This window comes from Fringilla coelebs (genome assembly GCF_963513975.1).
Source record: "Fringilla coelebs genome assembly, chromosome: 1".
Taxonomy (NCBI): domain Eukaryota; kingdom Metazoa; phylum Chordata; class Aves; order Passeriformes; family Fringillidae; genus Fringilla; species Fringilla coelebs.
Genome location: NC_140028.1, coordinates 75,028,098 through 75,044,029, shown reverse-complemented (window position 1 = coordinate 75,044,029; position 15,932 = coordinate 75,028,098). Strand labels below are relative to the sequence as shown.

Here is a 15,932-nt window from a genome sequence, read left to right as displayed (position 1 = left end):
TAGCAGATGTCAAATCTGAAGATTTTGTATCCCACCTCGCAAGTCAGAACAGCAGCCAGAGCCCAAAGTATTAGCAAAGGAGACAAGCTGCAGTGAGATTCCTACCCCAAGTAGTAAAAACACTTCACAAAGAAATAAACTAAAGCTTAAGATACTATTTTGGCTGCTCAAGACCACAAAAATCCCTGCTCTCATTTGCTGCTCTATCAACATGTAACAAATCTTCAGCATGTGCACAGAGAGAATTGAACTCCAGCAGCCCAGACAATGTACAGACTGCACTTCAAGTGTTCCACGCACAGGGCTCTGCCACTTCTTTTCACTGCCTAGAGGACATATAAGAGCATTATGGAGAGCAGCATCTTCTTGCTCTTTGAAGGCACTCATGTTGCCTCAGTGGACGTGAACTGCAAGTCACACCCTGCTCATGAACTTGACTACAAGCAGAAACACCACAGGTTGCACAGCCACCCAAGTGCTCGTGCAAAAGGGTTTTACAGCTTTAACTTTCTAACAGTGGGTTACCAGAATGGAGACAGCAACATGGACAAATCCATTCCAAAAGCATATTCTAGAAAAATATGAGATTTTAAACAGAGTAGTTCTCATACTTCGCTATATAACAAGATCTTCCATAAACACAAAGTTTAAATTGCCATGTTGGTATATAACTGTGACAGTAGGTAGTAAGCCTTTTGCTATGAACTGCTCATTGCTTTAACAGATAAACTGCTGCTTGGAACAAATACTATTTTTAGTAATCAAAGACTCCAAATTTTTTCAAAACAACCTTGCAAAAACAAACATTCCCAGGCTCCACTGGAAAACCAAACAAAAACATAAAGCAAATAAGAGCACAACTATTTATACATCTGCCAGGCAAATATTCTACAGCAAACGATATAGTAAAAAAAGGAAAGATATTGAGTAAAAAAACTAACCCTCAGTTCTAGTGGGAATGATGGGTGGAGAGTTACTGCTTGAATTTAATCTAATCAATGCTACCATTTTTATCCCTAATATTCCACTACATTTACTATATTTGTAAATGGTAACATTTGTTTTTCTGACAAAGTCAATGAATGTATGTCACCTCTCCAATGCAAAGCTTTAGAATTAGGTGTAACATTATGAAAGAACCGCTCTTCACTAGCAGTTGGCAAACGCTAAACCACCGGGATTCAACTGCACTGTCCCTGCTTCAACATACCGGAAAAGGCCAGTTTTTAGTCAGCAGTATTGTGTTGGTTGCTATCAATTATACAAAAAATGTAAACTGTTACTTAAGGAAAAAGGAAAATTTGCTTATCTCCATTTTCATGGCATTACCACAGTCATCTAACCACAGTAATCTACAACACTCTCTTACATTAACAGTTTTTCATCTGTTTTTTCCCATTACACAAATTTTACACACTCAAACAAGCTTACTTTTCTTTACCTCAAGGGAAAGCTGATCACTTCTAACTTTGATTTGTGTCAAGGCAGAGAGCAAATCCTTTAAGCCAGCCAAACATTTATTCTTAAATGTTCAGGTTATCATTCCTTTCTATGTACAGATATGACAGGCAAATTTACTGCTTCTTGAGGAAGTTGGGAAAAAATTACACCCTTTCACAGACACTAGTTCTAATTGCTACTGGTTTAAAACTTCTGTTCAGTAGAGTCAGGAGATACCATTTCCACTGAGAAGTTCTTCAAAACAAACAAAAAAACCCTAACAAAACCCACAATCCACTTTTCCAGAGAGTTAACTATGCTGTAACAATAATCGTCAAGAGAGAATCAGACTTCTCAGTGCTGTCTATTTAAAACACTGCAAAGCAAACTCACAAAGCTTGACACAAGTTTTCCTCTGAAGTTGTCTACTACAAAGTTGAATGCAAGAAAAAGCAGTACTATCTGAAAGGGGTTACACCACTCAGTTATGTAAGTCACAAAGGTTCAAATTTAGATTTATATTTAGTTCGTCAATTCCCACCCAGAGTTCAACTCGGTAAACTGATCTATTTTTAGCTTTTGACTCTTTTGGACATTTCCTTCCTTCATCTGTGTAAATGCGTCAGAGCTTCTAAAATGTTTCCCTTTGGCTAGGGTAGGATGCATCTGATTCCAAGCTTAAAAAAAAAGCTAACACACACACACACACACGCGGAGTGGTTATTGTTGGCAGAATTACACCCTTGTTCTGAGTTAAGCATAGGCAAATTTGACTCCAGTCCCCACGCTGTACTGGAAAAGATATTGCTCCTTCTGCCCTGACGGGTTAAAGCATGTCATGGCTAAACTCTACAAGGATCACAACAGCATAAACCGCATTTTATCACGCTCTATAAGCAGGCTTGACTTGACTCTCCTGCCTTGGTAATTCAACAGACAAACAGTAGAATTTTCCCAAAATGGGAACAGAAATGAAGTTCAGTTTTTTAACTTTCTGCTCAGCTGCCAAGGCAAGAAATTCAGTTAAGTACGATTCCTTGTTTTTCTTCCAAAGACAGCCTTACACTGCCTGTGGAGAAACTGGTATCTTAGTTTTTATTTATCTTTTCATTTAATGTAAAATATTAACAAGCCAGTGTCTTGGTTCTGGCCTGGAGGGGACATCATTAGGACCCGGAGTACCGCCTCATGTAATTTTCTGGGAACAAAGGGAAGGGCTCACTCCCATGTCAGGGCAGCGTGGCAGAGGGAGAGGTCAGAGAATGTCCACAAGGAAAATGTTCCACAAGGGGCGACCAATAACGTTTCTTTTCTTGTACATGCTGTCACTTATATAATTACTGTCTGTTTTCTTATCTCATTACTGTTCCCAGTAAATTGCTCTTATCTTGACCCATAATCTTTACTTTTGTGCCTCCAATTCTCCTCTCCATCCCACTATAGGGAATATGGAGCGGGAGTAAGTGGAGCGAGGGAACACCATTCCTAAACCATGACAGCCAACCAACAAGCCATTAGATAAGTCATTATGACCTTTCCATCTGAAAAGGTGCAACTGTTCTAATAAATTTTAGTTTGGCTTGCCTCTCTTGTCCTTACAGAAGCCCAGCTCACATGATACCCTGTGAGTTAAGCAATGCATAGCATTGATTTCTTCTCTGAACTTAGTAAACTATGGCAAATTCAAGCCTAACAACTATCTTTAAGGGCAGAAAACAAGTACTTAAGGCACAAGAAATGTGACTAAGATGTGAAAAGACCACAAGCTACTGCTGTAGCTGTTCTACTTCCATTCATTTAGGACCAACCCTATGCACAGTATCAACCAAAATAAAGTCACTAAATAACATTAATAAAGCAAACAAAGGGAAAAAAGCTTTGAGAGTAACATAATTTTAAAAAATCAACAACAACAATGGCTATTCAGTTTCTTTAGCAGAGAAATCATAACCTATTTTATTACACTATAGTAAAAGACAGAGACCTCTAAAGACAGGGTTTGGCATCTTAAGTCTGATGTTCAACATACTATGTGCTATCAACTTCTGCACAGAACAGGACAATCCAGGCAATTTATATTTCAATCCACCTTGATTTGCTGACAGCTTTCTACATTTTTTTTTCTTGCTTTCAGCTGCATATATCTGGAATTCAAGGAGTAGGAGAATTACAAAGGGCAAAGACACTTCAACCTTGGCCTAAAGCTTTTGGAAGAGGGTGGAGTATTTTTATGATCTCAGAAAATGCTATCATCTTTGTACTCAATGCTGCTTAACCCAACATGCCCAGAAGTCAGGGGCATGATAAACACTTGGAAATTGAAGAACTTATTACCTTAAGGCCAGAAGAAAATTATATTCAACCAACACCATACAACCAAGACTACACAATGGATACGGTGAAGTCCACCGTGTAGCATAGGAGGTCAGCCAAGAAATACTGGTATTTAAACACTCCATTTAGTCTAATTCACTTCTTGGGATGTTCCTGATGTATCCTCCCTTTATTACCTAGGACACACTTTAAGAAATGTTACCTGATTTCTTCCCAAAATGTAACATCTGTTTGGGCTCTGAAAACAAGCAGTCCCCAAGACTTCCAACACTTCTGCTTTCATTAAATTTCACCAATAACATTTTCCATTGTTTGGAGGCCTCAAAATTATTAACCAGCTATGTGACCATCACAAACCGGAATGAATAGCCTTTGACCAAATGCCTTGATAAAGTATGTCGTAAGGCTGAAGGTTTCCACAAATTACCCACAAAAATGCAGAAATTCTGTATAAAGCCTAAAAGTTTTGGATTTTGAATTACTCTTTTATGCAATAAGTGAGGTACAGACTAGACAGAAGTAAGTATGTATTTACCTGATAGGTCCCTGTGAGCCCTATCTGTAGCATATTTTCCTGTTCATTTTTAGCACTTCGGAAATCTCACTTCACTATAACCCTGGATCCTCAGACTCTAATTGCTAAGCAGTCATGTACAAATCTAACCACAAAAATCACTACTGGTTGTTTACACAGTCTGCAGACACCTCAGGAATAACTATTACTGCTCATACACGCACTAAGACAACAAGAAAACATGAGTAATTAAGCTCCGGGTAGTTTCACAGATGACTAGAACGCATTGGGATTACTCACAATAGCCCTGTTCAGCGCCTGCTGCCCAGAATACTTTCTCCAACTTTTTAACAAAGATATTTGTCATGCAAACTCAAGTTTTTGAAGCTACATGGACTATTTAGACAGTATATACATGCACACATGTATCCTCATGAGCACTAGCAAAACAAACCTTCCTGAATCTCAGAATCACGTCAGACTATTACACATGCCAATAACATCATCCTGACTCTTGCACAGATTTGTGGGAATTATCCAAACACACTATACTACACCTACAGTATAAAACATAAAGCAAACCCCTGACATATTTTGAATGCTGGAAGCCCACACTTTTCTTCCTATACTTGTCATCTTGCTTCCTCAACATTTTGGGTCCTGAAAAACCAAAAAAAAAAAAAAAAATCTCATCTCCCTGTAAAGATTGCTTTCTCTTCCCACCATAATCATAAAGCACCAATACCTATTTCAGTTCTTCAGTAAGGTCCAGATTACAAAAACACCATACACAGAAGTACCAGCAGAAGACACAGTTCAGCACTGCACAGTAGGAAAACCTGTTACATATTTGCAGTTGTGTATATTAAACAGTGCTACTGCCACTTATGCAAGGCAGTAGCACAGGAGATTAAACAAATTTGACTAAATGATTTCAGAAGACTCCACTCAACAGCCTTGAAAAACAATCCTATTTTTTAAACAAATGCACAGTTAGGCTATTTCAGATGACTTAGAGCAGCTATTTGGCAGAGATACCACTGGAACAAGCTTTGTATCTTTAAAGCACAGTCTTGTCACTCTGACTGTTTTGTGAAACTTTGTGGACACAACCCATTTATGACCCTCCTCTTTGTGTATCCATACAACAACCTACTCTAGAGGCTGAAAATCAGATGCTTTAATGTACTGTAGTGTCTACTGCTAAAAGCACTTGAGTTGTTCCCTGTCATTTCAATTCCTCCTCCTCACTACTGGGTAAGTGATCTGTTTTCTCAAAACAGCAGTATCCTTCCTGAAGGAATATGACTCAGCTTTGCAGATCATCCGTATTACTTCATCAGTAGTCTACTTTTTGATTTTACTGCACCAAGAAAAATGTTAAGTTAAACAAAGATCCTCTTCCAAATCAGGCAAATTTCTTCATGAAAACAACAAATAGATGTAACCATCTTAGTCATTAAATTAAAATAGCCTGCTGTGACTTTCATGGGTTTTTTTACCTCTTTTTTTTAAGATTAAATTTGGTTGTTACCAATATCAAGCAGAAAAAATTGTTTCCCTTCTTCTCCTTAAAATTATCATCCACTTTCTTTCAACCACCACTGCATTTTCAAAATTTCAACGTGTCTTTATTATTTTAACACTTTTGCTGACCATGAACAGATATTTCAGTGATTTCAGCTCCTTCTTCAAGATGCAGACCAAAAATCACTATGCAATTTCACCCTATTAAACTGACCTAGCAGTCTGCACCTAAGCATTTTTTGAAACTAGAATTATTTCAGTTTTTATTTTCAATTGAAAAGGAGTAGAGAAACATTAATATTTTCTCTGTATATTTGGGTAAGGAAAGTTTTTCCAGCCTTTCTTTAGATTTTATTTACCTAGTGATTTCACATCCAAAAGCTTTTAGAAGTCATGTGATATTTTAGGTTGAAATTCACACATGTTTCTGTTAGGTTGCTGTGGGACACATTTAACTGGAGACACACCACTTCTATAAGAAACACTGCTACCTGTCTTCTACACAGTGACTGAGTTCCACAACTGATGAAAGCCTCAGCTCTACCAAGTCTCTTCCTACTTCTGTCATCTCCTTTCTAGGGACATCAGCACTTCATGCCAGCTCAAATGTACTCCTTCCAAGAATGGATCTGGCTTTCCTCTAACTCCCATTCACCTTCCACTCCAAGTGTGCATTTAGTTTATCAGCTGTCAGCTATCAAAGATGTTATCAGTAATTGTCCTCTGTCCTCTCTTAGAAATATTCATGACTTCTGCCTCCAACTGTTTTAAACACAACCTAACCTCTAACTTGAACTATCCTTGTCTATTCGAAGAGAAGCTTGGCTGTTTCACACTAAGCCAAATTGCACAACAGCTGCTGCATTTCACACTGAAGCTCTCTATCCTGATCTTCATTGTTCCAGGGAATGTCAATTCAACAATGCTATTTCCCAGCCTAACTTCTCCATTTTAACTTCATTGTTTCTGCAGTTATTTTTGCTCTGCATATGCTCATCAGAAACTATCAAGTTGTGGTATTTTTCTATGGTATTTTTCAAAATCACACACACACCACCACTCTGCTTCAACCACCTTATTAAAATGGATACTTCTGGAATTGGATCAAAACTCCACAAAAGACCCACTTCTTCAGCTCAGGTCAACCAGTACTAATGACAGCAATACTGCTGCAACCTTCTCATTTACTAATGCAACTCAAAGCACAAAGTAACAGATTCTTGAAAAGTTTACACAACACTCTGAATTTTTGTTGTGTTTATTTATTTAATACAAATGTTGTCATCAGTGTAAGTCAAATGAAAGAACGGACAACTTGTTTCATACTTTACATCCTCTGTATGCCCACCAATTCTTAAAATGCACCGCAGCTCCTGACAGCCAGAGGACCAAGAATACTTGCAGAGGACAGCAGGGAGCTGTCATGTGAGCTACCACCAGTGCTGTCTGGCAAAACTTCTTTTGGTTTCACTATTAGATTATTTCTGTTAGGCACTCGTAACAACTCTATAGCTGCTCCAACTGGAATGCCAAGGAAGCAACAACAATTCTGACTACCTTCTCTGTAAGCTAACTACTACCCATCACCAGGTGATAGTGCCTTCCTAAGAAAATTCACCTATTCTCACTTTATACATGATGTGTTCTGCTTCATGGTTTTCAGATGGGAATCTGGCTTGTTTTTCACATTTGATGCCTACCTTAGAAGCTAGTTTGCCCATGATCTAAATGATAGTGTGTTTTTATTAGTAATATTCTTTAAAAAAACTGTTGCTTTTTAATAATATGTTTGCCTTTTCTTTACCATGTAATCTTTCCCAACCCTCCCTCCTTTCCCTACTATGATAGCATTTTTAATGCTGTCTACTACATGCAGTTAACTATCCCAGCCACTATCACACAGGACACTAATATAAAGCAAGCAAGGCAACAGTACATAAAGCAATATAATCAGGAAGAAGTAAAACAGAAGTCCTCCTTGTAAACTTGAAATAACACATTCCTAAATGCTGCCTTTTATCTTTATGTTATTACATGATTTTCATGAAAACTAAGCATATTTTCATATTTTTTAAAAAAATGTGAAAGTAAATTATATTTTCATGACACTCATTAATACTTATTCTAAGGTCTCAACTGTATAGGATAGCAACTATTAGCATAGGTGGCTATAGGCAGACTTAGTCGAACTCAGACTGATTGAAGTCTCAAGTTACTAGTACTTGCAGAAGTCTTCAAATGTCCACACCCACAACAAATCTCAGCATTCTGTTTTCCTAAAATACTCACATGTTCATTTTGGTACCTAAACACACATATCTCAAACCAAAGTTTTAAATTCTCTTATCAGTAAGGTTACATTAAGAAACACATGCACAAGCAGGATACACGACGTGTACAACATTAGAAACAGGTGCTATTTAAAGCTCTTCTGGCTACCAGCCCGTTCTCTAACTTCACCTTGAGAGAGGTGGCACACTGAACTCTCTACTTGGAACAACCACTTCCTCCAGACCCACATTCATCTCAGACTTACTCCTTCTCCTGAGAAAGGACCGCTGCCACCTGTGTAGATTAGGTTTTAGATGGAAAATTCTCCACTTTTTTGTTTCCCCCGTATCAAGGAATGAAGTACAATTAACAATTATGTTCAGATTTAACCTGGCAAAGCCTGGACAGTTATTCACCTTAATGACAAGACTTTTGGGGCCCCTTGTTTTTCCTTTGTTTTTCAAATACTTTTGTTCCCCCTTCCCATTGCTCAGTATGTAAACTGTGTTCCTTCCAGGCATGTGGCAAGTGTTCACATAAACAGGTGGCGACAACACTAATCTCCTCAACGGCTTTGAAATCTGTATTGTTTGTCCATATATGAACGAAGTTATTGCAGTTTGTAGAGGCCACTCATAAAAAACGTACCTTACAGGAAATAACTACATCCACTTTCATTTCACAACTGTGAAGAGTTATCAGTCGGTTGGGTTTTTTTCCATGAAGACTTATCAGAGTAATTTATAAAGGCACTCCCTACGCTGTCTAGCCAAGGGTTGATTGAAGTGCCTACAAGCCTTTTTCTCTGCAACCTTTTGCATTCACAGATATCTCCATCATACCAGAAAGGTAACTTTAATTACTGAAAGTTTGATCAACATGTCTTTTATTTGGTTGAAAAATGTTTTATTCTTTATGCCAAAAAACTAAATTCACAAACAACCAGCAAAAATACTTTGGTTTGAAAAGCACTCTTATAATAACATGATTTAAACTTAACAGACAGCCCTCATTCTTGCATCCTGAAGATGTCAGTTGAGTCCCCTTACCAAAATATTGAGGACTCATAGCTGCAAAGATGAAGATTAAACCAAGAACAACCAAACAAAACCTCTGTATGGTTACTGTCCGGTAAGCCATGACCTGATGGCACTCCCTCAAAGTCAACTTTGCTCATGGTCAGCTGTTTTCAGACTGTTCAGATACACAGAATTTTAGGTTGAAACTTGGAACACATTTTGAAAAGTTTTGTCTTAACAACTCTTCATAAAAAATAGATCTTGTATACTTAACACATATACTAACACCACTCTACACAGCCACCACTTAGACTCTGTACTACTGGGTTTTTGTATGGTAACAGTCTTTTTTCATAACTCCAATGTATTTTACCGGTTCTTTCAAGTCACAACAGTGCACTTTTTTAAATAAAAAAAGGAATCATTATCTATACATTTATAGTTCAAAACATATCCTTCTGTCAGTTTACACAGTCATTTCTAATCTCCAACTCATATATAGGACAGAAAGGCACTTCCTACAACCACTGTGTTTTCTCCTTCCAAATGTAATCACTATGCCTGGCGTCCAACTCTGCTTCTTTTACTATTAATCCTGCCACAAAGGTGACAGACCTAACAAGGTCTGTCCTCTTTCCTTTTCAACTTCAAATAATGAGATTTAGATACCAAATATGTAACAGAAAGCAAGCTGCTTCAATTTCTTCCAATTCCAATAAAGGGATTCCTCATTTACATTCAAGACACACAGTCTTTAAGCGTTCCTACTACCACCACCTCACTTCCAGTTCAGCTGCTTTCCTCACATTTCAGCTGCAACTTTATTTCCCCAACAACTCAAGAATGAGTTTACATTTAAATAACCAAAGTGAAAACTGGAAATGTGCACATTTCAAGTGATGTGAACCTAGCTGCTGTTCAATATCCTAACAAAATCTTCCAAATAATGAAACTCTATTCTTCAGGCTACTTTCATTCTACTTCAAGCTTAGACTTACAAAAGGACAGGAGGAAAGCCAATAACCCCACTTGGCAGCTCAACTGACCAATTTAACCAACCCAAGATTAGAACTGATTGTTTAGGCAGGCTTTTTGTTGTTGGGGTTATTTTATTTCCTCCTGGAAAACACTGCAACATTTTTACTCATTTTCTCTTTTAAGTAACAGCTAGAGCTTTGCTAATGTTCTCTGCAAGTGACAGGAAAAAGGAAGCATTTATCATTGTAAATTCTGTAAAGAGAAAAATATTTTGTCTGCTCCTAAGTGCACCAAACAAAGTTTTTTCCTTGTTCATTGATCTCTGCACCTTTGTGTTCCAATGAAAAAAACCAGTTTGAACAGTGTTGTTCAAACAAAGGGAAGCACCGGAGATCTCTTAATAGACCCTCTCCTTATAGAAGTGTGGATCATGCACAGAAGCAGAATTCAAGGAGCTCTTCTCAATGCCAAACACCCACAGGAGATGGCAGAACATTTTCCAGTATGCTAGAGGCGAGGCTGAACCAGATAACCTTCACATGTAAATATGGAAATGAGAATGCCAGTTGTTAAATGTGCACCAAACAAAGAGTTTGCTCCAAGAGTTTTTTGATAAACATGTCTTTCTACTGCTTTAAGGTTTTCAGATGCTGCAAGACTGAGCTCAGTACAACTTCCCTGTTATCAGAAGTTATCAGCATCAGAAGTCATCACTGCACCACTTATGAGTTTACCAGCTGTAGCATCCCTCAACCCACACATAAATGTGGAAGTTGATTATTAATACAGCTGGCAGGGTCTTCCAGAACTGCAAGATTACTACACAAGCACCCATTTGTAACTACACTAGGCAGGCTACTGTGTGTAAGCCAACTGTTCTAATTTGTCATTTTGCTATCATCAGGATTTCTTCCTGGGAACGATAAAGCTCGGTGTTTTTTCCACGATAAAACCCACCAAGGCCAGCATCCTGACAAGGAGTTTCACACTCAATGGCTCTCATGTGAAGCAGGTTGCCTCGGGAGCATCAAGCCCTCCAGAGGGGACACAGACCCCTGCTCGGACCCTCTATCCACGCAAACGCAGCTCCCAGCCCTGCTTCAAGGATGCCTGCAACAAATCACATCTCCTGCTTCACCCTCCTGAAACCAAACACACTGAGCAGCACCACCGACCGCAAGTAGCACTGATTACGCCGTTTCCCACTTCCCTCGCGGACTTTCCTTAAAAACCCAGCGAACACAGCTTTTACTACTATTATTACTACTGCCATCATTATTTTTTACACACGAAATCGGCCAACCCCCTCATCTTTCCTGCGGTGAGTCTGCATTTCCCTTGCTCGCCGCTCCTTTTTAGGCATCCGAAAGGAGCAAGTGCTCAGCCCAGCCCAGGCCGGCCCGGCCGCTCCGCCCGGAGCGATGGCCGGGGGGTGCCCCGGGGGGCGCGGAGCCGCCGGCGGAGCGGACGGAGGGGAGGAGCCGCCGCCGCTCGGGGGAGGGCAGCCGGCACCGGGGGGAGGCTCCGTCCCCGCCGCCGCCCAGGCTGCCGGCAGGGCTCCGTGCCCGCCGCCGGCGGTCCGTGCGGCCCGGGCAGTCCTGCCTTCCCCGCCGCTATCCCCCGGGGGACAGTGTCTTGGCGGGGGGCGCAGCCGTCCTCCCCGCCCGGTTGCGTGCCGAGAGTAAACACCAAGGGAGAAGGCAGCCTCCATTTTTTTTCATCCCGGCAGCCTGTCAACAGGCTCCCCCCCACCGCCTCCCCTCCCGATCCTCCGCGCCGAGCCCGGCTTCCCAGCCCGGCAGCGCCCGAGAGCCGCTGCTTCCCCGCTTCAGCCGAGGCAGCGACACCCCCTTAACATGGGCTTCGCTTTTTGTCTGCCTCTTTCGGTTCTCCTTAGAACATCCACTTTCCATGCCGCTTCTTCCATCCCTGCCCTGTGCCGCCACCCAGCAGCACAGCACCGGAGGAGCGCTGCCTTTTATAGCGGTGTCATCCTTGCCTGCTCGCCGGCCTCCCCGGGGGGCCCGGCCGGCGCAACCAGCTCCCCGCAGCCCTGCTCACCCTTCCCACCCCTCCGACACCCTAGGCTTCCCGGATCGGAGCGGCTCCTCCACCCGCCTCCTGCCCCGCAACCCCCAGCGGGACATTTTCGGGGGGCTCGGGTCCACCTGGCGCTGGGTGGTGCCGCCCAGCCCCGGTGACGCGCCTGCTACCAGGCCGGCACGGGAGGCAGAATCGCACCTGTCACCGGCGACACCGCCCCGGGGCGGCAGCAGCCCCGCACCCTCCCGGCCGGGCCGCGCCGCCGCCGCCCCCGTTTTCACGCCTCGGTTCTGCCGGCGAGGGTGGCGTCCCGCCCGCGAGTTGCTGTGCCTAAGCCCCGCTGTCCCCGGCACAGAACGGGGCGGCTCGGCTCTCTTCCCCGCCGCCTCCCCGAGGAACAGACGGGCAGCGCCGAGGCGGCCCCGGCGGCGAGAGGCGGGCGAGCCTTCCCCGAGGCCACCTGACAAAGCCGGCTGCCCTCTCCTCCTTTCCCGGCTCCAGGGGGAAGACGTCGCTTCCCCAGGGCCACCTTTCGCCTCTACCTCCAGCCGCAGTCTCGCTGCCGGCCCTTCCTCCCTGTTCCCCCAGGAGAGGAGCACACTCACCGGATCGGAAGAACGCCGCGATGTCCGCCGAGTCCTTGGCCGCCTCCTCGGCCCCTTCCCCCGCGCCGCTGCCGGCCGTGGTGGCGGCGGAGGTGGCGGTAGCGGCGCTGCTCATGGCTGCTGCTGCTGCTGCGTGTGCCGGCGGCGGTGACTCCACCGGGCGAGACCCGCCGCCGACCCCGCCGCCCCCTCCGCGACTCCCGGCTTCACCTCCGGGCGGGAGCGGCCGTCAGGGCGGCAGCCGGAGCGGGCGAGCGATGCGGGGCGGCGGCGGGCGGCCGCAGCGAGCGCAGGGACATGAAGGTATGTGCGGAATGGCAGCTCCGGGAGCGCCCACCCCCCGCAGCCACCTAGGAGGCGGCGTGTGCATGCAGGGAGTCCGGGCGGGCGGGCGGGCGGCAGCCGGAGCGCAGACAATCGCGGGAGGAGGAGGAGGAGGAGAAGGAGGAGGAGGAGGGCGACGACGACGACGACGGCATGGGAAGGGCCAGCGGTCCGCGCAGTGAGCAGCTAGTGGGCGGAGAAAAAAAGGAAGGTCTCCAACCTTTTTTTTTTCCCTTTTATCTTTTTTTTTTCTTTTTTTTTTTTCCTTTTTTTTTTTTTTTTTAAGAAGGAGCGAGGAGAGATCCGGAAGAGCAGCAGCTGCCCTAGCCACCGCGGTGCCACTGGCCGCAGCAACTGCCGTCCTCCATCTTGCCTGGGAGGAGGAGAGGAGGGTGGGAAGGGGAGTCGGGAAAGGAAGCGAGTCCCCGCCCGAGGAACAAGGGCGGTGGAGCCGGGAGTGGGGGAGCTCGGGAGTCTCCGGATGCGTCCGGCACCGGTCGGGATGAGGCGGGGCCGGGCGGCGCAGCACGTCAGCGCTCCCGCCGGGCCCGCGCCCCTGGCTGGGCCGCGCCCGCGGCCGGGGCTTCCCGGCGGCGCGCCCGCCCGCTGGGAGGGAGCTGTGGGTTTGTTGTTCGGGTTTGGGGTTTCTTTTTGTTTAGTTGGGGATTTTTTTGGGTGCTTCCGGTGCTCGCCGGTGTGCGGAGGTCTGAGTGGAGGTCCAAAAAATAAAAGACCTAAGCAAATGCAGTTCGCCCCGGGGGCGAGCGGCGGGAGCGTGGGAAGCAGCGCGTGCCCCGAGCTCCTGCCCGCCGCTCCCCGGGCGCCAGGGGCTGCCGGCCTCCGAGGGGCCGTGCTCGGAAAGGGATCCCTGCCCGAGGCTGGAAAGAGCCTCACTTACCTCTGGAAGGCACAGGGGAAAAGGATTGCTAGATTTCTTTAAAAAGGTGCCTTTAAAAGGCACCCGTTACATTGCTGTCTGTATTGTGGGTATTTTTTCTTCTGTTATCACGGGGACACTTCAAAATGTTTTTTGCTGTGGACCGGTTCAATTAATGTCAAGTAACAAACAGCTCGTGATGTGGAGGTTATGATGTGCCCCAACACAATCCTCGTGTTAAGGCAATATAAGTTTGCGTCCAGGTGAGGTTGAGGAGAGGATGTCAGAGCAGGAATCATAGCAGCTGCACAGATTGATGAATTTGAGTAACATCTCAAATGCTTGTGGTAAATGGTAAATCGTTAGCACACTTGAAATGCAGAAGTACAGTCTCAAGCATTAAACTCCTGAACCTTTGGTAAGTGTTAAAAGGAAGGTAAGTTCAAGAGAAATGTGGTTCGCAGAATCATAGAATATCTTGAGTTGGAAGTCAATCACAAGGATCATCCTAGGATCCTGCACAGGACCACCCTGAGAATCCCACATGTGCCTGAGACCATAGTCCAAACACTTCAACTCCAGCAGGCTGTGGCTTATGAGCACTTCCCTGGGGAGCCTGTTCCAGTGCCCAGCCAGCCTCTGGGAGAAGAACCTTTTCCTAATGCCCAACCTAAAGCTCCCTTGGCACAGCTTCATGTCCTTCCCTCGGGTCCTATGGGAATGCTGACAGGTTCTGTTAGTTTATCAGTCAGATGATGAGGAAGTCATCTGCAAGGTTTCCAAGGTTTGTATTTATCTAAAGTTGTATAGCTTGATGACAAAGCTTTTGTGCAACCGTGCCTGCCCTAATTTCTCTTAGAAGAGATTTGTTTGACTGAAAAGATTTTTTTTAAATGTTTTTCTTTCAGACAGCAGGCACAGGAAAGAGTTCCAAGTTAGCATCCCACTGGCAGAAGGGGTTGCAACATTAATTTCTTTCTAACTGGTACCATCCACTTAGCAAAAAACATGAATGGAACAAATGCTGCTGTTCCCTAGCAAGCAGTGAGTTGACCTAGGGGTCGGAATAGGATATTGTAATATGTGCCCCAAAAAAAAACCAAAACAACCTGTGTAAGAATATGAGAAAATTGGGTAAGTGCCTGGAAAGTGTTAATATAATGAGTAAAGAAAAGAATAGGAATCCATCATTCCAGCTTTCAGTGACTAGAGAGCAAGAAGTGCTTGAGATTACTTGTTTTCCAATTTTGAAAAAAGCTATCAATATGCTGTGCAACTCTGGAAAAAGCTTTAGAAGGCTTTTCATCAGTTGTTGAACACTCTGACTTTCCATTTCCAATTAGTTGCTCTTCCAGCAAACTGTACAAATTCTAAGTGGGCACTAAAAAGGCAAGGTTAATTTGAATACTTTTGAAGGATATATGACTCAAGTTTGTCCCTTCCTTTGTCCCCTCCTTCGCTGAACTGCAAGAGATGCTGGGTTTCTTTTTTTCTTGGGACATGGATCCCCTGAGCCATGTTCCCCACTACAGGAGCCTTTCATCACTGTGAAAGTGATTGAGAAGAAGTAATCAGCAACAAAGGTGGCCCTTACAGAAAATCCTTCAAGAGCCAAAAATGCTCATATCCTTTGCACAATTCATAAGATTATAGTAATACATAGTGCTCATGCTAATGTTCAGGATGCAATATTTATTGAAGGGTAAGTTAAAAGAGGCAAATATGGGAAAATGACATTATAACAAACTTACTTAACAGTGTAATAAAACAAGGATTTAATTCACAGTTATGCACCTTAAGTAGCAAATACCAGATTTAATATTTTGACATTAGGAAATTAAATTTCTGAGTCTGGTTCTTCTTGGTCATTTTAGGCTTCAAACAAAAACAAACCAGGTATGAATGGTCTGTATGGAGAATGTCCCACTTTGGAAATTTGTGCGAGTTTGAAAGCCTGTCATTAGGAAATAGCCATATTCTTCTCAACTCCTGCATTGCTT

The 15,932-nt window shown here is 43.8% G+C and overlaps 1 protein-coding gene across 2 annotated transcripts in view; it reads right to left on the bottom strand.

The window, feature by feature from the left end:
* Nucleotides 1-13,521, bottom strand: part of TRIO (trio Rho guanine nucleotide exchange factor) — a 244,694-nt gene extending 231,173 nt beyond the window's left edge. For both annotated transcript variants that reach the window (XM_084227033.1, XM_084227034.1), the window contains exon 1: nt 12,732-13,521. In XM_084227033.1, the coding sequence (XP_084083159.1) occupies nt 12,732-12,846 (115 nt within the window). In that variant the 5' untranslated portion in view covers nt 12,847-13,521. The remainder of the gene's footprint in view (nt 1-12,731) is intronic.
* Nucleotides 13,522-15,932: the final 2,411 nt, after the last annotated feature.